General features: G+C 46.8%; 1 protein-coding gene across 6 annotated transcripts in view; it reads left to right on the forward strand.

The window, feature by feature from the left end:
• Positions 1 to 27,164, forward strand: part of PRDM15 (PR/SET domain 15) — a 371,830-nt gene that overhangs the window by 133,429 nt on the left and 211,237 nt on the right. For 5 of the 6 annotated variants that reach the window (XM_078656809.1, XM_078656805.1, XM_078656810.1 and 2 more), the window contains 3 exons: positions 3,579 to 3,705; positions 5,592 to 5,773; positions 16,701 to 16,795. In XM_078656809.1, coding sequence (XP_078512935.1) covers positions 3,579 to 3,705; positions 5,592 to 5,773; positions 16,701 to 16,795 — 404 coding nt within the window. The remainder of the gene's footprint in view (positions 1 to 3,578; positions 3,706 to 5,591; positions 5,774 to 16,700; positions 16,796 to 27,164) is intronic. The other variant, XM_078656807.1, reaches the window with a different exon arrangement.

The following is a 27,164-nucleotide window of genomic DNA, read 5'->3' on the forward strand; positions in this document are numbered from 1 at the left end:
CCTTACACTATCCAACACTTACCCTACTGTTGCACCCCCTGGAGTTCGAATAGTAATTTTTACCCCTACACTATCCAACACTTACCTTACATGCAATGTAATGCGTTGTAATGGTATGCGTTGTAAATGTAGTATGCGTTGTAGTGGAATGCGTTGTAAAGGTAGTTTCAAAGAATTTGTTGTAATGGCATGCATTGTAATGGTGTGCGTTGTAATGGATGTTGCGGTGTAAAAAATGCGTTGTAAAGGTAGGCGTTGTAAAAGTATGCGTTGTAACGTCATACATCCCTTTTTTTTTTACTGGAGCAGCAATATGTCCACATGGCATCATCAATATCCCTATTAGGATCTCTTTGCCAAGCAAAGCGTGCTTTGGTTAAGTGGTTCTCCCTATAAGACATAATAAGTTTATAGATTTTAGACACCAATCCCGAAGGTGTATCTGCTTTTATAGCAAATGAAAGGACTGATAGTTCCGGCGGTTCCGCCAGGTCACTCCCTAAGAGTTGTTGTAACGCATGCATAGTTCTATGAAATTGGAATTTAGTAAGAAGCATAGGTGTGGAGTCTTCCAGTTCGAGGTCTTCCCAATTTTTTGCTGTGCCTCTAAAAAATATATAAACTGACAAGACCAAACCGGCCTCTGCCCCACACACCATCTGCATAATATAGAACATCTGTAGAAAATATAGGACTTCCAATCCCTATTCCGCCCACCAACAGACAGTGCCCAAATACCTCAACTTAACTCTGCCCCAGCAGCAGAAATAACCCCCTGCCGAGAGTGAACATTTGAGACCTCCTATTTTATGAGCAAAAACAGTAAATAAAAATAAGTATAACCAATCACTTCAGTTCACCAGCCCTCCTGAGGTTACGTGTTAAACCCTCAACAACAGGCCCATGTTTGGTGTCATCTTTATAAGGGGTGGCTCAAGACTCAGTCCTGTTCGTCCATTCTGCTGCCTTCCTCTCCCTCCCAATTGTCTCTCTCCGGGCTGCGCTGCTTGTCTTTAGACCATTCCTTCATGGTCGAGTCTCTATCATGGTAATTAAGCAGCTTTGCAATAATCGGTCTCGGGTAATCGCCAGGTGCCGGGCGAGGGCCCAGAGAGCGATGTGCCCTTTCATCTACAAACCTAGATGAGAAAGTCTCCCCACCGAGGAGAGTCACAATGAGTTTCTCTATGAATTGTTCCATGTTACCAGTCAGTGTCTATTCTGGAAGGCCCGTGGTTCTAAGATTGTTGCGCCGTGACCTAGCCTTCAAGTCTTCCGCCATATCTTGCAGGATCTGCATCATCTTCCCCAGTTGTTTGTGGCCGCTGTCCAGTGAAGTCTGTGCTTCCTCCACTTCTGTGATCCGGCGTTCCGCCATGTCAAGCTGTTGCGCATGTTTGTCAATCCCTCAGACATTCTGTCCATGCGGTAAGAAAGTGAGTCCATCTTGGAGCCCAGGGAAGAAAGACTGTTCTGAAGGCCCTTTTCCATTGCCGCAAGCATCGTGAGGATGTCAGTATCCACTTCTTCTTGCGGGGAGTCCGATGTGCCTTCGATGTCATCTACAGCAGCGTCCTGACCCGTAGACTTTTTTTGGTCGAACATGAGTTTCGGCTGTGTTCTGTCTACTTTGCCCATCGCTGAAGCAGGTGCAAGTTTCTCTGCTGCGCCAATACAATGGGCCCACTAGTATGTAACGATCAGGGCGAAGTCATCATTACCAGCCCACTTATCCGGTTGTTTCCAATGTAGCCACCACAGATCTACAGATAGTAGGTTCCGCCACAGCACAGGATTTGTTGGTACTAAGAAGTAGAAAGGAGCTCACAGTTATCAGGTTGTGTCCAAAACTCCCCTGCACGGGGACCCCAGATGTTGGCACATGCCACCAGTGACTATGTCCAAGCTCAGGCGCACAAGTTGTTGCTCAGACCCTCACACGTGTTGTCCAGCAGTGAAAATCCAGGGCCGCCCAGCATCAGGAACCCCTCCACAATTTACTAGGCTGGGCAGTAATCTCCTCCAACATACAGTAGGCCGCGTGGGGCCGTCAGCTTACCAACCGGAACAGGCCACCACCATAACTGTCCAATACACCAGGCTGGGTCACTGTCGCCAAGTGCCTCTCAGTCCGATGATACAGTGGTGCACAAGCCTGCTGGCGGTCTATCTCCCTCCTCAACCGGCTTCTTACAGTCAGGGTGAGTCAGATCTTGGGTAGACAATATGGTGGGCCGCGCCCCGGTAACTGTGCAGGAGCAATACCCAAATCAGAGGGCAAGCAGGCTCCAGAGGGGCTTCCTATAGAGCACAAGAGCAGCAGCGTCGGATAATCACCGCAAGGCAGCGACCACACTAACCGCCTCAGTGCCGAGAACGGCCGTTGTCGTCCTCCGTTTAACTCCGCCTCAGCCACACCATAGCGCGCCTCACTCCCGCCGTCTAATCCTCCAGGCTCTTACTTGTTGCGGGTGAATGTGTGTGATTCCCTGCACACGAGTGGTGCTCCGCTCTGGGTTCACGCGGCGTCCAAGTCAGTCCGGCGTCTCGCGCCGTCCCTCAGGCTAAGGTCGTCACTTAGTCTCGGAGCCTCCTAGCCACCTCAGCCAAGTACGGGAGCCCCAGGATCCAGGCCTACCCCAGCACACACCAGTCGAGGCCTCTCACTTTGTCGTCTGGGCAGGAACCGGGATCGCAGTCTGCACGCTAGCAGCTAGAACTCCGACGGCGGTACCAGCCTCAGAAGTAGGATAATTGTCAGATATTTAGATGTCCGTGCGAAGCTTTGCGCTCAGACAGCCATCTTCTGCGCGAGCAATCTCTGCCCCCGACCATGGTCTGGTTACATGAAAATTATGATAAAAATGCATTTAAGCTTAAATATGAATGGTGCATTTATGTTCCAATGAAATCCACCTACCAAGCACATTTAAGAATCGAATCTAGTGGCATATCAATATGTTCCTGTTTCCATCAAGTATACTGTAAGGTGGCACTTTATAGAGCCCATTATTTACTTAAAGGAATCACCCAAAATGTATGTTTTCAATTCCTTTGATATTCTAAGGGTTTGCACTTAAAAAATAGCTCCTGCATCAGGTGTAACCCTTCCCTTATTCCTAGGGAACATCCAAGCATGCAAATGTATGGATCTGAGTCACTTTGAGACCAGTAGTTGAAAGCTGGTGTTCATTTTCCCTCTAAATTCCTGGCTCTGCTGTTGAATTGTAGGATCAGATGGTACTGTACCTGGGCTGCATGAAAGCACCACTACATTTTAAAGCCATAAACCCTCATTTTTCCCCATCAGTATCTCAATGCCCATCCTTGCCAATTTGCCGACCGTGGCTAAGAGTACTGCTTTAAATAATACTAGTATTTTTTATGCTCCTCTCACCAAGTCTACAGGCTAATTAAGCATCTGCCTCATAAACTACTGTAATTTTCACCTTTCATGGTTGGTCTCTGTGCTAGGCAAATTTCAAGATGCACACATGAAATAATGGATAAACATTTGTCTAAATTCACAGCACAGATGTTCCATTTTAATAATTTTATTTCACTTTTTTTTGTTGCAGAGGACGAAGTTGCTGAAATTGTTACTGAAGTGCCACCAGATGATCCCCAGCGCCCTGTTGAAAATGATGAACAGATTATAGAACTGGTTTTAGGAAAGATGCCACACAGCATAAACTCAGGAACAAGGTAAATGCAATGGAAGTAATTAATTTTCTATTACAAACGTTGCACTCATCTTCTTGTACTTCGTTTCGTGCTCTGCATTTTATGTGTAATAGTTTCTAATTTCATAGTTTCTAATTTCATAGTTTCTCCCCCTAGCATTTTTCAGATCAGTTTGAACCATTAGTCTCTGATTTAGAGTTAGGAGGGTGGGCACTCCATCAAAAACACGGCGAATATCCGATCAGTGGCGGACTGGGAACCAAAAGCAGCCCTGGCAAATTTTGTCAGACCAGGACTCATACTGAATGCAGCGAGCGAGTGTGACCACTGCAAAGAGGGTTTGGGGGATTCTCCGCCGCCCCTCCCAATACATAAAAAAAATAATTGGAAATACGTTGTATTTTACAACACTTTTTTAGGTCACTCCAACCACACGGCGCATGCTCTGTCCGTTGTAAGACCTATTGTCTGCTCACAGTGAGCTTAGTGCCCTCCCGTTGCTTACCATTGGTTGGCTTTGTCACGCTTATTTGCTTACTTCTTATTAGTCGATTTGTGTGGGCTGTACTTCCTCTTCGTGCGTTTGTCCCTTCCCGAAGCATGAATCATTGATTATATGCCCTTCCACTGCTCATTTTTCAGGTTCTACTTTTTTTGTGATTACGCACTCCACCAAAGTGCATTTGTTTCCGGATGTCTCTCTCTGTACTTCTCCCCCTCTCCCGTGCTTGTGTTGCTCTTTCTCTGCCTGTGTTCCTCCCCCCATGCATTGCTTTGTCACACGTGTTCCTTTCCCCCCACCCAGCTCCACATTGCTCTCTTGCCCATTTGCTTTCCTCATGCCTGCTCCAAGTTGCTTTCTGTTCATTTGCTTCCCCCAACCTGTGTTCCCTGTGTTGCTTCTTGCTACCGGTGCCTAGTGTTGCTTCCGCCCTTTCACTGTGTTGCTTGCCTCCACTCCCCATGTTGCTTACCACCCTGCCCTCGGTTGCTTGCACCCACCCACACTGCTTTTCCCCCACCCGCTCATGGAATTTATTTTTCTTTCTTCTTTTTCGTTTACCAATCCAATTCAGATCGGTTAAGGAAGAGAAAAGTGCTTGTATCATTTATCAGGCGTGCACATGCATGTTCTTCATGCCTACAAAATGACGCAGCTGGCCGTATCATAGGTGCTTTTTTTTTTGTAACCGTGCTACACCGCATTGGGGATACATGAGCAGAGTGACGTGCTAGTCTCTCCTTACACTGTTTTGGTCGAGGCTTACCACAGTCAAACACCCTGAGTTGTCTAGTGGCATGTTCACTTCTTTTACACAGCCACATGAGTGTTGAGGATGATCTACCAAAGCTTTTAATGTGTCTTTATTCTATTGGTACCTGGCCTCATGCTTTTTTTTAATGCTTTCCATTTTCTTTACTTGGAAACAGAGTTATGCAACTTCTCATACATTAGGTATAAAACGATTTCCTGTTTTGAATAGACCTTATGTTTTGAGCTGTAAAAGCAGCCAATCAAGACTGTGATCATGATTGCAACTCTTTAGAAAAGAGATGCTGTTAGTGAGGTATCTTATCTGATGCATTTTAGACTATGTATTGTTTTCAGTAGGTTTTTTGGTTTCACTTGACTATAAAGTTGAAAACTAAGCAATAAACCACTAATGGATTGCATTTCTCATTATTCTGTAATCTTTTTTATTTTTATTTTATTTTTTAGGATTGTAATTTTTACTTTTTACTCATAAATGCACCTTAGAGAAAAAGTGTTCTAGCTAGTGCTTATTTGTTGTACTTCACAAAATGAAAAAGAAGCTGCTGGTTAACAGAGACGTTTTAAGGCTGTGCATTTTGTTGTTTTTGACCAGTGAAGGTATGTATTGCTTGCTCTACCTTTGTATCTTCAGCAGGTATGGTTTCGGTCAAAGTTCCAGCTCCCTTAAAAGAAGTATGCTGCTATCTGGGAGGCATGCAATCCGAAGGCGCCTAATGACTCAGCACGGCGACCACAAACGAATGTACATGTGCAACCTCTGCAGCAAAGTCTTTCAAAACAGCAGCAACCTTAGCAGACATATCCGCTCTCACGGTACGTTGCTAAAGGGGTTTGAGAAGGGATGGGATGTAGTGCTTTACCTTTCTGTAGATCCCTGCCATGGAAAAGCTTGCAATGAATGTTTGCTCTATAATTTAGGTTTTACCTGGGCTGTGCAACAGATCTCATGACTGCCTTTGAGGAATATTAGATTAAAATTGCAACTTCTGATGGATACATCTGCCTGTGGATTCCTCACCTTTTGAATTATCTCAATGGGCAGCATTCCACTGAAACTTTTCTCCTCCGCTCTCCCACGTTGACGAGGATGTCACAATAGAATGGCTCCGCACGCAACTCAGCGTGACATCATCGGAGCCATAAGAAGACCGCGTTGGCGTGCTGACATCTGTTCCCTTTTTTACGCGCCGTCGACGCGTAACTGTTTTTTCACAGGCTCTCCATTTCTGGGAATTTCTTTATTACAGATTATCGTGACTTGGCAGCCATCAAGGATGTCTTCTTCTAGAAAATCAGGTTTCAAGCCACGCAGAGAGTGTGAGGGCCAGATGTCCACCATTGACCCCATGAAGGCTGATTATGGTGTCTTTCGTTGGACCACAACGTCCAAACGTGCACTTCGTGGATGCGCATGAATCCCACAGTGCTCAAGGAGAGGGAGGCCAAACTATTCATGGCCAAGAAGCAAAAGAGGGGTCGCAGAAGATCAAGGACCCGTTCGAAGTCGTCGAAGAAACATAAGAAAAAGCTGCACCATGTTTCTCGGCATTGCTCATCGAAGGATGTGACTCCGAAGTCGGTGTCTTCTGGTCTCAGTCATCATTGAAGGGATGAGATCTGTCCTCCCCCTTCACCTGAGGGTGCTCCGGCCTTGTCTGGCTCAGAGAGCAGTGATTCCACTGGCTTCGAGAGATGCAATGCCTCCACCATTGCCGAAGACAACTACTCCACCTCTGGCTCCAGGGTCTCCAGCGCCGCAGCCAAATTTGGTGCCTCCCCGAGCGGCTTGAGACCCTGCAGTAGCGAATCCGATGTATCCTGCTTTCCTGACTCTGGGTTCTGACCCGTTGCATTTTTTTTAATGCGACGTTTGGCATGTTCGCCAAAGCGGCAAACCCTACTGGTGCGCCTGTTGGCCCAATGTCTCTGTTGGCATATTCCCTGGGAGGTTTGCCACCGCACTTTCCTCAGGCACCCATCATGCCTTTCTTGCCTGTGGCTCCAGGTAGTTGGCGTCTTCCGATGCTGAGATTCTTAACGCTGTTACAATCTTTGTAGGGGCGAGTATTACTGGAAGGATCGTCACAGGTGCTGTCTGGTTCCGAACTGGCGATTACTTGACCAGCGTCGACTCCTGTTCCTGTGGATCTCCCTTTGATGCTGATCCCGAAATCACCGGCACCGTATCTGGTGCTGCTGATGCCTGTTCTAAGGAGGAGATATTGAAGAGAAGCACAAAGACTTTTGGAGGAAGAAGAGTACCATGAGTAGCATGGTGAGGCGGAGAAAGAAGAGGTTGTGGACCCTGACCCCGATTTTGAAGGTTTACAGAAGGCTCGTGGCCTGGCAGCTGTCCTGAAGGGGAGCTCTCATCTCCAAAGGGTCTGCTGACACAGGAAGTGACCACGTTTTACGCTGTGATAAGGAAGGCTGCATATCTCTTGGAATTTCCTCTCCCTACAGCAGAGTTAAAGTCTTATATCCTGACAGAGGTGCTCCATTCCCCTTCCTCTATTTCAGAGCCTTTACTTCCCTTTAATGAGTCTTTGACTTAGCCCATTCTCGATGTCTGGTAGAAGCCGATGTCCTCTTCAGCGGTTTCCAGGACAGTGGCATGGAGGTATAAGGTGGTTCCGGGGGATCCTGTTTATCTGTCAACCCATCCTTCGCCGGAAAGCTTGGTTGTCCAGGCTTAATGCTCCTCGAGGCAGTCTGCAGGTTCTTTCCCATCTATGCCTGCAGATAGGGAGTCAAAACTCAAAGAGCAAGCAGCAAAGAGGGTGTTCCCGTCGGGTAGTATTGCCCTGAAGTTGACAAATGCCACTTGCCTTTTGGGGTGCTACATCCACGCCCTCATGGCCAGGGAGGTGGTCCCAAAATTGCCTGAGGACGTAGAAGGGCATTTCTCGGCGGTGTCATCAGATGCCCGCGCTGCTGCCCGCCAGGTGATACAGTCTAGTCTGGACACAGCTGATTCGGTAGCCAGGGCAATGGGGTCGTCTGTGGGTACTGGGAGGCACACTTGGTTGCATGTTTCAGGGTTCTCTCCTGATGTCCAAACTACTTTACTGGATCTACCATTCGATGGGGGGGTCGCCTGTTTGGCTAAGGGGATTCGGCGCTGCAGCGCTTTAAAGACCGTAAAGCAGCAGCAAGATCATTGGGACTACAATCTCAGCCCAGAAGCTTTGGACAGTTCCCCAAGTTTTGTAGCTTTGGGAGGAACTGGCCCTTTCATGCCAGGCAACAGCCGCTGCAACAGCAGACAAATCCCTTGTACAAATCCTATAGGGGAAAGGGCAGAGATCGCCTGCGGGGTGCTTCACGACAACAACAGATCTCCTCCCCCTACTTCTCTTCTGCCCCTCCAACTGGTGCGGCAGGGAAGCAGCTCTGGCTCCACCATCCTAGAGCATACTTGTCCCGTGGGAGGACTGGTGTCCCATTTTCTATTACATTGGAGGTCTGTTATTACAGATCTCTGGGTGTTGAGCATAGAAGAGAATGGTTATGCACTATCCTTACAGGAGTCGCCCCACCCCCTTTTTCCCTCCCCATCAGGGCTTTTGCTCGAACAAGCACCTTCTACTTCTCCAACAGGAGGTTCTGCCTTTGCTGCAAAAAGGTGCGATTGAGGTGGTTCCAGAGCAGGCATGGGCTCAAGGATGCTTCTCCCGGTACTTCCTGATTCCCAAAAAGGATGGCCGCTTGAGGCCGATCCTCGACCTCAGGGTTTTGAATTTTTACCTTAAACAGGAGAAATTCAAAATGTTAATCCTGGCTCAGGTTCTTCTTGCCCTGGAGAAGGAAGACTGGATGGTGTCGATAGATTTGCAGGATGCGTATTTTCACATTCCCATCCTGAAGTCTCATCGGAAGTATCTCTGTTTTACAGTGGGGTCTCAACATTATCAGTTTGCGGTCCTTCCGTTCTGCCTTACTTCCGCACTTCAGGTTTTCACAAAGGTGACGGCGGTGGTGGCAGAACATCTCAGAAGGTCAGAGATTTCTGTTTTCCCCTATCTGGATGACTGGCTACTCAAAGTAAAGTTGCTAGAGATGGTGTTGCATCATCTGCAAGTAACGACACAACTGTTGTTCGACTTGGGGTTTTGGATTAATGTACCCAAATCTCACCTGGTGCCCTTTCAGCGCAACCTGTTCATAGTGGCAGTACTTGACACTACTGTGAGTCATGCCTTCCCGCCTCTACAGAGGATTTAAGACATCCAGGCTATGATTCCACTTTTTCAGAATGGAGCAGCTGTTCCAGTCCTGAAGGTCTTGTGCCTGCTCAGTCTTTTAACTTCCTGCATGCTGGCATTTGAGGGCCCTCCAGTGGTGCCTCCGTAAGCAGTGGTTTCAGCACAATAGAGATCTCAGAGGTGGTCAGTATCTCTAGAGACACTGCAACGAGTTGTTATAGTGGAGTGTTCCAGGCAACCTGTCTCAAGGAAAACCATTTCACCATCCTTCTCTGGTGGTCACAGTGATAACGGATGCTTCCACTCTAGGGTGGGGAGCCCATCTGGGGGATCTGGAGGTTAAAGGTTTTTGGTCTCGAGAGGCAAGATTGTTCCACATCAATCTTCGGGAATTGCAGGCGATACGTTTGGCTCTCACGACCTTTCTTCCCTTGCGGTCAGTCAGTTCAGTTTCTAACGGACAACCCTACTGCGATGTGGTACATCAACAAACATGGAGGAATAGGGTCGTATCTTTGCCGAGATGCTCTGGGACACTGGTCCTTGGCTCAGGATAATCAGATTTGCATGATCGTGAATCATCTGGCCGGAGAACTAAATGTGGGTGCAGACAGTCTCAGTCGGCACTATTCGGCCGCTCACGAGTGGTGTCTCCATCCGGAGATGGTGCTTTATATTTTCGGGGTGTGGGGGATTTCCTCAGTTGAACCGGTTTGCCACTCACGAACGCGCACTGCCCAGCCTTCTGCAGTCTCCAGTATCCGACGCCGGGAGCGTTGTGGGATGTGTTTCAGTTAGATTGGGGCTCACAGCTTCCTTACACGTTTCCTTCCATATCCTCGAGTTCTGAGGATGATTTGCCAAGACCGTGCCCAAGTGATATTGATAACCCCGGATTGGCCGCGAAGGGTGTCGTACACAGAGCTCAATTACCTCTCATCGCACCCTCCGCTCCGTCTCCCGCTCAGGGCAGACCTCCTCTCACAGTTACTGTGACAGGTTCTACACCCCCACCTACAGAGCCTGCACCTCCATGCCTGGAGATTGAACAGGCAAACCTGAGCTCTTTTTCTCTCCCGCCGGATGTGGTGGATGTTATTTTATTGGCCAGAAGACACTCCGCCAAATTAGTCTATTCTGGTAGGAGGGCCAGGTTTGTTAAATGGTGTGGAGACAGTTCGATTGATCTTTTGCAAGCCCATTTGACTGCTGTTCTGAGTTTTTCTTTCCCTAGAACAACTAGTTTTGTACAGTAGCTACTGTTAATGGCTACTTGTCTGCTTTTCTCTGTTTACCAGATCAACCCTCGTTGTTTAAATCTCTCATAGTTATGAGATTTATTAAGGGTGTCACAAATAGGTTTCCTGCCAATCCTTTTGTCATGCCTCAGTGGTATTTAAATTTGGTTCTCACTTTCTTGATGGGTTCACCCTTTGAACCATTGCATAGTTGTCCCTTAAGGTTCATTTAAAATGATTTCCCACCAGATTCGGTCTTTTTATGTTTCAAAGACATTATTGCAGTTAAGCAAACACAATATACAGAATTAATTTTTTCATAAGTTGGAAATGATCCTCCTGTATTTATGCTAATGTTAAGTGTTAATGCAGATTCAAATGCATCCCATTTTCATTCTTTTGTATTTCACATACTTGTTTATGACGCATTGAATCACCATCACCTTGGTACATTATTTCAATGCTGTAATTATCATGCCACAAGATAATAAATGGACCGAGTGTTGCAGAATTGGTATACTTCTACAAAGTATGATCCACACTATAGTCTATCATTTGCCCCCCAACTGTAATTAATTAATCTGGAACATATGAAGGGCCTCTGAAATGTTTAATATTTTTATTGAATGTTCTTATGTAGTTTTCTGATGAAGTTAGATATCATTTACTTGGAAGTTTTCTCTATTTCAGACTCATTTAGTATTGCCTAGCTTTACAATAGACTAAGGAAATAATTTAGAATTGGTGGCTTGGGAGCTCTAGTTTAATTCAACAGTGTTTCAGACCCCTGAATTCACTGGTCTCCTTCCCAGTTTAGACTTTGGGTTAGGGGGAGAGGGGAGACTGCTGATAGACTGCCAGTGGGGCTCTATGGTCAATCACTGGCTGCGACCCAGCTACCATGTGGCAACCACCTTTAATGCATTTAAAAGACCTCACTTCCGTAGGGCCAAAAGCATGGATGGGCCCAGGCAATGAAAATAAACCACCTCCCACCCCCCATCTGCCAAGATAAAATTCCTCTCTGCATCAGGGCCATTGTTATTTTTAGTTCTTGCCTACCAGATCAATTCTAGCTGGTTGTAGGTGACAGCCTGTGGTGGGCCATACCAAAAAATTGCAGTTGGCTAAGAATCCACTCATTGCTTATCATTGTTGGCTTTATTGTCACCCTCATTTGCTTGATTCTTATTTGAGGACTTACCTTACTCTTCTTGTGTTTGTCCCTACCTGGAACATGGCCTCTTTACCGTCCTTTTGATTGGCTGACTTCTTCCAGTGCTCATTCAGGGAGCTTCTTTTTTTCCTTTTCTTACGGCAGTAGTGCAGGTGTTCTCTAGCTCCGTCACTTGTGTTCTGCTCATCCAAACATGCCACACCCTCCTATTCCTTGTGTTACACCCTCATCCTTCCTCCATGCTCTCCTCTGCTTTCCCCACCCTCTATTGTTGGAAAGTACCCCATTGTGACATGGTCACCCCCCAAATTTTGCCCGGTATCTGTTGCAATTTTGACAGAAGTGCACTGGGTTCCTGCTGTCTAGATGCTCCCTGCCATATCACTTACCCTAAAACTGTACAATTGTTCCTCCAAATGGCAATACCTTTAGCACCCCTTTTAGGGCCCTAGTAAATGGTACCCCTGCTACTTATGACAAGGAGGCTAAAGAGGGTCTCTAAGTGCTACAGCATGTATTGTGCCCCCCCTAAGAGATCCCTCAGCACCAACATGCAAACTGCCATTGCAGGCTCTGTGCCATGCTGCACAGAAAGTATGCCTCCCCCCTTCACCTCACAACCTAAGCACACCATCTGCTGTGAACCCCAAGGATTGTCCCTTAGTCCAATCCTCATCAACATCTACTTAACACCATTCGCAGACATCACCAGATCACACAACATCAACATCATCTCCTACGCTGACAAGACCTCGTTCATCCCCTCGCTCTCAGCGGTCCCTAACTCGACCAAGACCAACTTTCACAACTGTGTGAAGAACATCGCCGTCTGGATGTAGTACAACTGCATGAAGCTCAACATGGACAAAACTGAACTTCTGATCTTTGCCAGACACACTGCTCTCTGGAATGACTCCTGGTAGCAGGCGAACTTGGACCCACCCCCATGTGGAAGGACCAGGATCGCAATTTCGTCATCATCCGGGTCTGCAAACTCTTTTTGAAACGTCAGGTCAATGCTGTTTCCTCAGCCTGATTTCACACACTGCAAAGTCTTCAGTTGGTTCCCCATCAGCACCAGGAAAACGGTGATGCAGGCCCTCATTACCAGCCGACTAGACTTCAGTAACGCACGCTATGCAGGCACCTCTGACGAACTCCCGCAAAGACTCCAGAAGATCCAAAATGCATCTGTTAGACTAATTCTCAACCTGCCCAAGAGGACACACATCACCCAATACCTGAAGGACCTCCACTGCCTTCCTGTCCAGAAGAGATGCCACTTTAAGCTTCTGACCTACACCTACAAAGCTCTCCACGACCAGGGTCCTGCATACATGAACTACTTCCTGCACTTACACTGACCGACCAGGAATCTCTGCTGCTCACACCTCTGTCTCACACATACCATGTATCCACTGTTGATGCTCCAGAGGACCATCCTTCTCCCACCTTGCTGCCAAAGCTTGGAACGCCCTCCCCTTTCACCTCCGCACCGATCCCCTGCTGACCCTCTTCAGGAATGACCTAGAGACCTAGCTCTTTGACTGATGCCATGCAGCACATCGCCTGGATACCTTCTAGGGTTATAATCTGGCTATACATGTACTACTTCATTGATTGGCCCTGGAAGTGCTCCCTGAAAGCCTGTAGACTGACCAGCCTGCCACCATAGACTCCCTGAAGATGAGATCTCATGCTTTCTGAGGTAGAAATGATGCCTGATCTGGCCAGAGGTGTTGTCACCTCCTGCAAGCAGGATGGCTAAGTAAGCAGCATATCAAGACAGGAGGCTTAAAGGCCTCTGCTGCCTTTGATATGGTACCCAAGGCTTCCCCAGACAGGAGAAATGCCCCCCCCTGCCCCAGCCAATTTAGTACCAGGACAGGTGGGAAGATTAACTAGTCAGAAGGTGTGTCCCCTCTTAGCCAACCCTGGGAGTGGTACTTGCCTATCTGAAGTGAACACAACTTTAGAATTCCACCATATTAGTTTGGCGGAATTAGGATCTCTGGGTCAGGCTTATGCCCACTTCCCAGAGGAAGTGGTCTTATAGAGGTTGTAGACACCATAAAGGTAAGCAGCCCATTGGCTGCTACTAGTCACTCCTTGCAATGCCCCTAAATTGAGAATTTAGGTGTCACCCCTCACACCAGGAGCTTAGATTTGACGGATCACGAATAGAGGACAAAGAAGAGCTGCATGAACTGAAGAATGCTGTGGACTTTTAGCACCAACCTGCCTGCTAGCACCCAGTCTCAACTATCGTGACCATTGACTTATCTTGCAGCTGTCCAGCTTTCAATACATGCCAGTCCATTGCAAATCGCCAAGCAATTTCCTTTCGAGTAGAGGAGCTGCTCCCCTGCTTTCCGTAGGCACTGAAATGCAAAGCCCAGTCGACTGAGTTGCCTCTCCCCCGGCAAGTCCAACAAAGCAGTCCCCCAGGAATAGGACTCTGTACTCCTGAAAGTCAGATCTGTCCCCCTACCAAGTTTGAGGACACCAGCATCAACCAGAGCCGCATAGGTCCAAACAGACTGAGAGTCCAATCCTGACTCTGACAACACCGAGACCGAGCAGCAGATGAGGGTTGTCCACACCGCAGAGACCCACCTCCTGAATGGCCCAGCTGTCCTGATTTTGTACCATCAACCGGAGAAACTTCAGTCAACGATAAGTGGTGAATGTCATTGTTTTTTGGGGGTTTTTGTATAAGGTTTTAACTGAAATTTTCACACAACTATAACGTCAATTTAAACTTTGTTTTATCAGTCAATTACTCAGGTTTTTTAAGTGTAAAGTAAGATATTATAACCATGCATAACTGTAACATCTCTTTCGGCCAGATGTATCAAAATTGGATTTTGCGAGTCTATAGTAGCAAACTTTTCCGATTCGTTATCATAGACTCGCAAAATGCAATGTATGTAGGTTTCAGCAAATTTTTTGCGATTCATACACATTCCTTATTTGGGACTCGCAAATAAGGATGGCTTTCCATTCATTTCTATGGACCTATAGGCACGTAAGAATGAATGGGAATTGCATGCACAATTTGCGAGTACCCAATAGGTACTTGCAAATTGCGCATGCAATTTCAAGGGTGCATGGGGGCCAAAAGGCACCCTGATGCACCCCTGAAATACGCATATATAGAAAAATGCAAAATTGTACATTTTTTTAAGGATTTGCAATTTACCACCAACTTGAAGTTGGTGATAAATTGCGATTCCTTAAAGCGGGGTGGCAATTTAAAAAGTTCTTCCTGCATTGCATTTAGAGTATTGCAAATTGTGATTCTCTAAATGCATTCGCAAAATAGGAAATCACAAAAAATTGCGATTCCCTATTTTGTGATTGCCTTTCGGAATGATCCCAAAAAGCTTTTTCCAGTTCGCAAACGGGCTGATTCGGCGAATCGACCCATTTGCGAACAGGAATACACTTGATACATCTGGCCCTTAAACCTTAAGCTTTTTTTCCAGTGAAATTCTAGTGTTTTAAAAAAAATGTAAAGTAATATGTTATTACCAAACCTAGCCAGGTCTACCCCATGCCTGTGGCCAGCTCTGCATGTATCCTCTGCGGCCAGCCCCCGCCAGGCACCGCATTCGGATATGCGCAACATGGGATTAGCTGCAGGGCCTGGCCTGAAGCCATGCCCATACCCCAGTAGTGTCCAGGAACCCATTGCTGGCCAAACCCCCAGGGTCCTACAGCACCCCAAGGACCTGTCCTCTTGGTTATTTTTTTCTCTGTGCTGCGGTAATACAGCGAAATTACATGGGGGACCACCGCAAAAACAATTCTTTTTAATTTGACCCCATGGGTGCCCCTAAGGGACCCCTATCCTGCCCCCTTAATTTTTGTTTGTTTTCTACAACACAGTGACCCCAGGTTTCTCTTCATGTTGCGGCTAGCAAAGCAGATAGCGTGTTTGAGCTCCTGACACTGTGTTGCTATACATACAAAATACATAAAAGTACTAAATATATTTACACCAAATCACAAAAAGCACACTTTCTGCCAAATATCATTCTGTTAAGCCATTTTGTTAAATGTTTCTACGGCAAATTGCACCGAGAAACACATTTTGGGACCCCCCTTTCTTTACCCCGCTTGGTAGACCACCCCAAAACGTTGCCCAAAGGAGCCAAGCTGGCTTAAACGTTTTGTGGAAAGTTTTGTGAAGATAGCAAGAATCCATTTCCTATGGAAACCTGGTCCTATCACTACACACTAGTGATCACATCAGTGTATATCAATTTGCATTTATAAATAACCCCAAAGTTGTAAATTCTCGAGAGTGTAGAGAAATGGCTACACAGTGTATGTTGCTTAGGTTTATGTCCGAGAACACTCACGCAGTGAGGGCATTTAAAAAAAAAGTAAATGGCACACCTCTGTTGTGGTCAAGGGTACAGCAGTAGCCAAAACGTGTTATGTTTGGCAGACCAGCTTTAACAATAGAATCGACCTTCAGCAACCACGCAGCAACCAATCCTTCTTGAAGGGAGGAGATAAGAGGGGGGTCGTATATAATGTGCATGTACATAAAACGGAGATCACAATTGTATAGCTATATGCATTTATAGATGTATCTATAGATATATATTAGAGTAATTATTTATATATTGTGTACATATTATATATGTGTGTGTGTGTGTATATATACACACACACACGAATTTAGTAGACATAAAAAAAGAAACAATTTAATTTTTAAATAAGTGTGTGTGTGTATATATATAGGTTCAGTTATAAACTCTTTACCTCCTTAGTGAAGCATTTCATGGACTCAGCATTGTTACTTTTCCAAGCCTTTCTTCTAACTAGTTGGATTAATATTGGCAGGATATAAACGTTTATCCAACGTTTAGGCTAGGTATGATTTGTTTAGTGTGAAGACTCTAAGCACAAAGTTCTTCACTCTGGTACCTCTTTTTCCTATAGTCTTCATGTTGCCAAGGACTTCCAATACATTTTCGGCTGTGCCCCTATCAATCACCCTAGCCTAATCCTCTGTCCTTTCTCTCTCCTCTTTTCAGTATTTATACTAACATCACATATGATATTGCATTATACAAAGGTTTTTTTAAATGTTTTATCTCCTTCAGGTGACAAGCTGTATAAATGTGAAGAATGTGGCAAACTTTTCAGTCGGAAAGAAAGTCTGAAGCAGCATGTTTCCTACAAACACAGCAGGAATGAGGTGATTTGTGTTTTTTTCCTTTCTCCCCAGAAGTTTGCTAAACTGAGGAATCGGGGGCTAGGGTGCTGAATACCAAGCCGACTCCTTATGTTGTGAAATTGGTAAATAGAATTCATGTTTCTCTAATGATACAGCAACGGTGTCTTAGTTGATGACGTTCAGTGGAAAAACATTATCTGGGCACACCGCAAATCAACTTATCCATTTGCATTTGTGGTGCACTGAAGATTTTATTAACATTCTAAAAACTGTTTTTGATTGCATATGTGTCAACAAAATGTATTTGGATACATTGAGCTAATGCCTCACCAGAGATTGTGCTATAAATTTGAGCACCTCCAATTCCTTCCATTTGACTAACCAGGCTGCAAGCAATTTTGCCCAATGTCCAGTAGAAAGTGAGGCAGGAACCCGCAGTGATTGCCACGGTCACACCTACAGTTCAGTACTACCTTGAGACCAGAGACACAACTGCTAACTTAGTACAAATTTAAATTAATTCAAAATGTGCCCAGAAGATGCTTGTCTCCATATTCAATCAGGCTACAACGTATCCCCATAAAACAAGGTTATCTCTGGCTGAAGTAGAGAGATCTTTGTCTAAATCGTGCAAAGACTGAAGTCATATGAGTGGGAGACAAAGCTGATTTACGTCTACTACTTTCTGGCTAAACTGGTTGAGCGCCACACCAACTCGTACACCAGCAGTAATGCACGTTAGAATATGGTTTAACAAATATTTTACAGTAAAAAACATTCCTTTCTACATCATGCTTCTGAGAAGGATCTCCTCCTGCAGCTGCCGTTACGTCACCCTATTGCAGTGATCTGGGCATAGGCACAATCAAGTCTTTACTACTGTAGTGTTGGCACTGCAAGAAACCTATTACAAAGCTTCAGAATATACATAATCGCAGCCGGAATCTGCTTCATTCTGAAGACGTTAGACCATATCTCAGCTGCCCCCCAAATTACTTCATTGGCTGATAATGGTGCAGAGAATAATGTTCAGACTTCTTTCCGTCTTTCAAAAAAACAAAGAATTAGAACACCTTTCAATTCTGGATTTTGCACAGTTGCAGTGACATAAAAGAGGATCACAGATGGTAAAATGAAACACACATCCCAAACAAACATGGTGCCTGCTATGTACATCCATAGCACCACCTACGACACCACGCCGTTGAAGTTGACATATACATTGTAACAGTACATGCCGGGTCAGAAGCCCAGTGCAATTCAACACAATAATTACAACCAGTGGCGGCTGGTAAAATTTCAAAGTAGTGCGGTATAAAAGTAGGGGCTGAGTTTTACGTAGGGAGAGTAAAGTGAGCAAGCCCAACTACTTAGAGATCGCAAGCAGTAGCAGACAAAACAACAACCCCTTCCTGGAAGGAACACTACTAAACTTCCAGCCAACAGAGAGACTCCTTGCGTGCACACACTGCCGCAGATGCATTTGTCACCCCGAGTGGGACGGGTATGCCCAGTTGTGGGTCCCGTGCTCTCCATGCCACTGGAATCAAGCTATCCTGGCTTAAGACAGGTGAAACCCCGAAACCGGTCCTAGGATGCTTGTTTCCAGTCCAGGGAGGACCTGGCTTGGTAGTTCGGGCTAGACTGTTCCCATGAGGCACAGGGTCAAAGCTGATTTGCATATGGCTGGGTTCAAACTGGAATGGCATTGTGAGCAAAACAACTATGGATTTCGGCCCAGATCTCTGTACTGGGGTGAATGTATGACATTGTTCTGCATTCTGTCCATTACCTGTTGTTTTTGCAGATGAAAAGGAGACACATGCTGGCAGGTATAACACAACACACACTAAGCACAGCACTCACATGTACTAATGCAGACCACTCAACACAGCGTGAACTGTTCATGTCTTCTCATATGGGTGTGTGCTGTAAGTCATAAAACATAACAATCTGTAAATCGAGATGCCCTTTTCACAACAGCCTTATAGCATGCATTGCAGCTCGTCATCTGTCTTCACAAATGACAGATTTGTGGTTAATATTTTAATTTGCTCTCCACATTTTCTGGAATATTTGCACTGCAAACTTACGACAGTTTCTGAGTTACACATGGAATGTTTAGGCAGTGTTCAGCTTCGCAACAAAAATGCAGCTTATCAAATCTTATGGCGCAAATAGGAGCTTCGCACAATGTCAAAAGCCCCATTTTCCAAAAACTCTAATCATTTAGATGTTAGATGAGAGCATTAACACCCCCGTCTCCCCATTGCCCATATCATGCAACTAAACACACTCTGACCGGAATAATTCGGCGTGATAATTAAATAACATTTTTGTTATCAGCGCTCTGACAATTAGAGTATAAGATTAGCGCTATAAATGTGGAAGGAAAAGGAGTCGCAAAACTTCACGCAGGTTCACCTCTGATACCCCACTTCATTCAATCGATTCCACATTTGTTATTATAAACACAATATTGCCTGTGAGCCCAATTAGTGCAGCTGAAAGGAGACACGAGCAGAAAGCTGCAGAGCACTCATCACTGTGAATGAAATCTGCTATTTTATTCTAGCCCCCACACCCGCCAAAAATATGTGTCATTATGTATCTGGCATAACTGGCAACGCCATCATTCTTTTGAAGTCATAAAATCTCTGGTGTTCTAGCACTTATGCCGCATAAAGACAATAATTCACTCTTGCTGAAAAGCTCACATCAACCCCAATAGCAGTTCTTGGTAAGAGTCAAGGGAGCCACTTACTACACAGTGGACATTGAAAGCAATAAAAAAAGTTGTTGTTCAAAATCTGATGAAAGCTGATACATGTGTATAAAACACAAAGCTTTTTGTCCAAAACATTTCCAAATTAAAAAAATAAAAATAAAACACGCTTTCAGAAATTATAGTTTTACATATTATCAGAGTGTCTTGGAGCAAATATTCACAAGTATCTTGCAAGTAGTGGAGCATGCAAACAAACATTTATGGTTCCCTCACCAGAGTCGGCTGCGCAAATAATTGACTCATAGAAAAGAGAAGGGAAAATAGATACGGACATAGGAGACACAAGAAATCAGAATTTTTTGGGCCATGACAGACAAGCTGATTGTCGACAATAATTCCGCCCCATCAGATGCTTTCTGCTGGATGAAAGCTGTGAAGGCGAGCACGAGGCAGAGGAAAGAGATGGAAGGCTGCAAAATGAGTTCTCGAATAATTCTCAACTTGTTGACTCTCTGGGTTGCAATTTAAATACTAATTTCACCTTTTTGTATATACAGAATGTTTTAGTTCTAGTGTCGGGATTTTTAGCGTGCATGGCTGCCCGAGGGCTTCCCAGCACTAGGGTAGAGTGCTGTATTGAGGACGAAGCCCATCAGTGGCTAAAGGAAAACAGCCAGGTTTTGAGTTTTTTTCTGAATGCAAGTTCATTTTGCAATGCTCTTATGTCAGATGGGAGCTCGTTCCATAGCTTTGGAATCAAGTGTGCGAAGGATCTTCCTCCCCATCTTAATCTATTGAGAATGGAGAATGGAAGACAAAAAGCCATCTCAGCAAACAAATGAATATTGCCATGTTTAAAGCGCCATATGGGACAACAGTACCTACACAAACCAGCGCATACACATTAACCAAGACACAACACAGTAACATTCTTAACTTTCATCTTCGCTTGCACTGTGCAAGCTTTTCCCCTGAATTTCAGCCATGCAAAACCTCCGGCCAACCGGTCACGTTAGTTGGTCTTTCTCCCTCGATTCCACGCTACCTCAGAGGCTGCTGTCTGGTGATTGGTTACGCTGCCAAAGCGGGCCTAATCAATCCTGCAGCTGCTCTCATGCTGTTTTCAGCATGAGAGCAGCGTCCGTATTGGATGAAACAGGCTACCCCAGCGCTCCATTTGAGTGTGGGTGGATGTATCTGCAATCCTACGGCTGTCAAAGCTGCTGGATTGGTGCGGGCAGAAGTGTGCATGTCGGGCAGGCCGTCACAAGACAGCCGGCTGCTCGGACATGCACACTTTTCATGTAATTCAGGCTGCGGCCTATCAAGGAGTGACCCCCGCCCTCACACTCGCCAGTGGCATGGTAATGAGGCTGTTAACACAATTTTATTAATTTACTTGTTGGTTTACTGCTGGTCTCGCAGCAGGTGGGGCGACACTCCTCCACCATTGGGGAGGAACCATCAACTCCTGGAATCCAGTTCTCTACACATCAGAGTTCAATTAGGTCTCCCCTTCCTCTGAGCCAGTGTATGTACCAGACTCTGCTTCGCAGTCCACATATCCCCGGAAACAATCCAACTCCCTCACCCAAGTTTCAAGATCTTCCTGAACCTTGTCAATTCTAGATTGTCTGATATGTTGCTCTTCTGCTACCGTGCACTCTAGAACATCCCTGACCCTCCGGCCCACCTGGGGTGTACGTGTACCCATCAAACTAATAGCCACTCCCCTCTGTGCCAATAGGAGAGCAAGCTGCATGAATTTATATTGCATTTTTCTCCCGCTCGGTTGCATCAGACACACCACAGGCATGCCTTTTGTGGATACGGAGAGTGAAAACCTAGCTTCAGCTTCGATCCATGGCACTATCGCCTCCCAGAATGTCATCACCTCCCTGCAGACAAATCCCAAGTGTACGAAGGAAGCTCTATTATCCCTACATCTAGCCTTCCTGGTTGGATTAATCTTACTAAGGATATAATGAGTAATCTGTTCAATGAAGGGAAGTGAAATGTATATGCTTGAACCTGCTGTTGCTAGAAACCTTTTAAACCAATGTACATGCCCACGCCCAATCCGCATCCAAGAAGGGTTCAACTAGATTTTTCTCCCAGACTCATTGGGCTTGCACTGGGGGCTGGTTAAGGCCCCCGCCAAGGGCTTTATACTGAAGTTTGATTAGATGCCTCCCATCTCCCCATCTGAAAAGCTCACCCAACACCTGCGATGGCACTGGTGCAGCCCGAAATGCGCACCACACCTCTCTGGCTGTGTTTTAGAGTTTCGCACACTGTAGGAACTGACCAGCTCCCAGTTGAAAAGTGTCCCGGACCTCTTGCAAAATAATGACTATTTTCCCAGGGTATATGGTCTTCATCTAAGAGGCAACCCCCATTCCTCCACTGTTCCTTGGACACATCTGTGTCTGTAGTGTGGAATGCAGCCGGATCCCACATTGGCAATTTCCAATCGAATGGGGCTCTACAGATCACTATAGTGACTATCTCCTCCAAAATTGCTGCAGTCTGTGACACTAGGTAGGGAACCAGAAAATCCGCTCGTTCCCCTCTCATGAGCAGCCAAACTAGCCTCTCGCTGCCAGTTGTACCCTGCAGTAAACGTTTTTCCAAATTGTCCGAATCCACAAGACACTGAGCCTCATATTGTAAGTGGACCACATAATAATAGCATTGAATATCAGGCAGCACCTAACCCCTTTCAGCCATATCTCTCTTTAGGACTGACAGAGCCAACCGGCTGCGGCGATCCGCTCACACCACGGAGACAAATAAATAAATGTTTAAGTCTCCAGAAGACCACCTGATTGATGGGACATAGAGAATTCTACACAGCGTACAAACACCCTGGGGAGAAAGACTATCTTAGCGATAGCTACCCTGTTTATGACTGAGAGGGGAAGTATGTTCCATAACTGATTGACCCGCAAAGACCACCCAGCACCTTCTCTTTATTATGTCGGCTCTGTCGTGTTTCCATAGGTATAGAAAGCTGTCCATTTACTACCAGAAGCTGAGCACTGGTAGTGTTCTTGTCTATTATTTTAAAAAATATATTTTTTTATTTGCATTTTATTAACAACTCATCATTACAGTCATAGCATTGGCAGCATAAAATCCCCTAGTCCCTCTCCCGCCCCACCCCAATGGTAGTCTGTTTTTATGACTACATATTGTACAGGTGCTCTGTCCATCCATCCTAGTGAACAGGTAAGTCTCAGCGTTCACTCCCCACCCCTCCCTTTCGTCCAAGTCGGTTCGTATATTGTTATTTGTGTAACTCACCCTCCCAGTCCCCCATCTAGCCCATGATAGTGTCTCCACTTGGACCAGACCTTTTTAAACTTCCTGGGACAACCCAGTGACTTATAGGTCACCCTCTCAGCAGCTATGTACAGATCCAGCCCTATTCTCCACGTTCAGGGGGGTCGATGATCCCCAGTATTTGGCGATGTCTCTCTTTGCCACCACTAGTGCCAGAACCAGAAACACCAGGAGGGGGCGTGGCAGGTCAACATCATTGGTCATCCCTAATAGGGCTAGTTTGGGCTCCTGTGGAATCGGTACCGCTAATACCTCACTAAGCTCAGTGATTACGTGTTTCCAGTAGGTTTGTATCACTTCACATGCCCATATTATGTGAAAGAAGTTCGCCCCTTCCCTGTGGCATCTGAGGCAAGTAGTATCTGTCGCTTTCCCCATTCTGTGTAGTCTCACCTGTCAAAGTATGTCCTGTGTAGCACGTTGTATTGGATGACACGGAGTCTAGATTTAATCGCCACCTCGCGTGGGTGCATTAACACTACGTCCCAATCTATGTCTTCAAGTGCTCCGACCTCCTTCTCCCAGGTATCTCTAAGTTTCGGTAGGTCCCCCAGCATATTGTTGGTTAATGTCTTGTAGGTGAGTGAGACTGCCTTACTTTGTATCTGTTCCTGGAGGAGCCTACCCTCTAGTGGAGAGTATTCTGGAAGACCCGCTAATTGTATGTTTTGTGCCCTCCAAGCATGGCGCAGCTGGGTATATTTGAAGAGCTGTGAGTGTTGGAGGCCAAACTCTGATTTCAGGGTCTGGAAGGGTTTCAGTTCCCCTTTAGCAGTCACATCCCCTATTGTGGAGATTCCGATATCGTCCCACCGTTTGAAGCCTTGAAGTTTATGGAGTTCCGTTAGCCATTTGCAGTGCCATAGTGGTGTCTGCCGGGCGGGTGTCTTTTCCCAGCCTGTGCGCTTAGTAGCCTTATTCCAGGCCCGTAGTGTGCTGGCCGTAGCAGGAAGCAGTGGCTTCCTCGCGGAGCCGCCGTACAAGTAAAACATCAGGTTGTGTGGGGACAATTTGTGTTGCTCCAGGGCATACGTGGGGTGGTCCGCCTGCGATTGCAGCTATTCATTGATTGGGCGATACAAAAGGGGATCATGGACGGAGCGTTTGAGCCAATCAAACACTGACCCCCAGTCAACTGATCTGGGTTTAATCCATCACCATTCTTTAGCCCACTCAGCCACCCCATTTCAGACAAGCTATATGCAAATCAGTCTGACCCTGTGCCTCATGGGAACAGTCCAGCCCGAACTGCCAAGCCATGTCTTCCATGGACCGGAAACGAGCATCCTGGGACCGGTTTCGGATTCATAATCCTCATCAGCCAGGCTATCTTGAATCCAGTGGCCAAGTGAGCAAGGGACTCACGTCTGAGCATACCCTGCCACACTTAGGGCGAACAAGGCGATACAAAAGGGGATGATGGACGGAGCGTTTGAGCCAATCAAACACTCACCCCCAGTCTACTGATCTGGGTTTAATCCATCACCATTCTTTAGCCCACTCAGCCACCCCATTTCAGACATGGCTATATGCAAATCAGTCTGACCCTGTGCCTCATGGGAACAGTCCAGCCCGAACTGCCAAGCCATGTCTTCCATGGACCGGAAACAAGCATCCTGGGACCGGTTTCGGATTCATAATCCTCATCAGCCAGGCTATCTTGAATCCAGTGGCCAAGTGAGCAAGGGACTCACGTCTGAGCATGCCCTGCCACACTTAGGGCGAACAAAGCGATACAAAAGGGGATGATGGACGGAGCGTTTGAGCCAATCAAACACTCACCCCCAGTCAACTGATCTGGGTTTAATCCATCACCATTCTTTAGCCCACTCAGCCACCCCATTTCAGACATGGCTATATGCAAATCAGTCTGACCCTGTGCCTCATGGGAACAGTCCAGCCCAAACTGCCAAGCCATGTCTTCCATGGACCGGAAACAAGCATCCTGGGACCGGTTTCGGATTCATAATCCTCAGCCAGGCTATCTTGAATCTGGAAGACATGGCTTGGCAGTTCGGGCTGGACTGTTCCCATGAGGCACAGGGTCAGACTGATTTGCATATAGCCATGTCTGAAATGGGGTGGCTGAGTGGGCTAAAGAATGGAGGGGTGACAGAGGGCATCCTTGGCGAGTGCCGCTCTGAATATGAATTTCGCGAGACAGTCTCCCGTTCACCATCACTTTAGCACGCGGGTTGGTGTAGGGGAGACGGACCCATGTCTGAAACTTTGGGCCAAAACCAAATCTTTGTAGAACGTCTTCCAGGAACGGCCAGTGCACTGAGTCAAAGGCCTTCTCGGCATCGAGTGAGAGAAACCAGTGCGGTGGCTCTCTATCTCTCCCCTCCTGCAGCCAGTTATGAGTGCGCCTAAGGTTGAGTTTCGTGGCCCGGTCGGGCAGGAAACCGGTTTGGTCCAGGTGTATTAGGTCTGGGATTACCGATCTCAGCCGCTGCGCCAGAACATTCGCAAGGAGTTTCACTTCCGTATTTAGAAGAGAGATGGGTCGGTAGGTAGGTTTGCCCTCTTTATGAATTGGGATGATTGTCGCCAGTGAGAGGTCAGCGGGGAGCTGACCCTCCTGATATGCTCCCAGGAAGAGGTTCCTCAAGTGCAGGGCCAATATATCTGCCGTGCATTTGAAAAATTCCGCCGGGAACCCATTCGGGCCCGGCGTCTTCCCAACCTTTAGCCCAGCGATGGCCAATGTGACCTCCTCTATCGTAACATCAGCCTCGAGGGTCTTGAGGATCTTGGAATTGAGCGCAGGGAGATCAGTCTGTTCCATGTACTGGAGAGCATCCTCGCACGTGCCCAAGTCTCTGGCTGTGTAGAAGCGCTCATAGTAAGCAGCGAACGTCTCTGCAATGTGTGGGTCTGTGTTGACAAGCACCCCTTCCGAATCCCGGACATGTTCCACCCATCTCGCTGCCCGTTCCTTTCGGCTAAGCCACGCCAGAAGTTTGCCCGACTTATCCCTAACGTCATATAGGCGGTGGAGGGTGGCCAGGTTCTGAGTTTTTGCCTCTCCAGTTACCAGTTCTCTATATTGACGCTGTGTGTCTCGCAGTTTCCGCATAGTTTCGGAGCTTCCTGTAGTCACATGTTCTCTTTCTAACATCACTATGGCGTGCTCCATAGTCGCCACCTCTTCCTGAACCCTCCTCCTCTCGACCCCCAGTCTGCTTTGTATTCTGTCTCTCATTACCGGTTTTAGGGCTTCCCACAGGGTCACACCCGAGTCCACTGTCCCTTCATTTTCAGCCAGATATACCCGCACATTTGCCCGCATGCCTTTGCGTACCGTCTCGTTTTTAAGGTCCCATGCAGCGAGGCGCCAGGAGGCCCCGTCAGCGCCCCGAGTCTGTCCCATGTGCACCAGTAACGGTGAGTGGTCCGAAAGTCCCCTCGCCTTATATTCCGCCGCGACATCTATGGTTAGGTCCTGTCTGGACATGAATATGTAATCTAATTTGGAGAACACTTTATGCACCGCAGAGTAGAACGAATAGGCTGTCTGGTCAGGGTGCACCTGCCTCCAGACATCAGTGAGTCCTAAAGTGGTGATCATCCGGGTCAGGGGGTTCTGGCTTCCCCGGGTGTGTGACGCTCCTGATCTGTCCATTCCCTTATCCATCACGTCGTTAAAATCTCCTCCCACTATTTGAATGGTGTCTGCAGTGTCAAGGAGTATGTTGGCTAGTACCCTAAATGTATTAGCCTGCAGTTTGGGCGGTGCGTACACTGATACCAACGTGTATGTGCACCTACGCCACGTCCCCTGAACCCCCACACAGGTCCCCAGAGGGTCCCCCCAGGTGCGTGTGATACTGAACGGGGAGGAATTCTTCACAATGATGGCTACCCCTCTAGAGTCAGTTGTGTAGCCCGCATGCGCTAGTACCTTGTATCTTCCCCTGGCTATAAAGGGGCAGTTGGTGCCCTTGAGGTGCGTTTCCTGCAGGAAAATTATGTCAGAGCCTATTCTTTTGAGGTAATTGTTTACTAGCCCCCTTTTAATCTTGTTACCTAGCCCATTCACGTTCCATGTCAGGACGCTGAGTTTCCCATAGTCCACCAGTAGTGTCGCTAATGCACTTGCCATATTGAGGTAAAGTCCAAGTGGTGTGGGCGGGTGCTTGTACAGGAAATTAACATGCCACACCAATGCCCATGACTGCATTCAACTAACCGTGTCCCCTCACCCTCCCCCCCCACCCTCATTCAACAGAACTATTCGAACAACCCCCTTCCTCCCCTCCCCACCTCCACCTCCCAGGCATCCCAACCGTGCAAACATTGACGTATAGGACTGCC

Source organism: Lissotriton helveticus, chromosome 8, assembly GCF_964261635.1.
Source record: "Lissotriton helveticus chromosome 8, aLisHel1.1, whole genome shotgun sequence".
Taxonomy (NCBI): domain Eukaryota; kingdom Metazoa; phylum Chordata; class Amphibia; order Caudata; family Salamandridae; genus Lissotriton; species Lissotriton helveticus.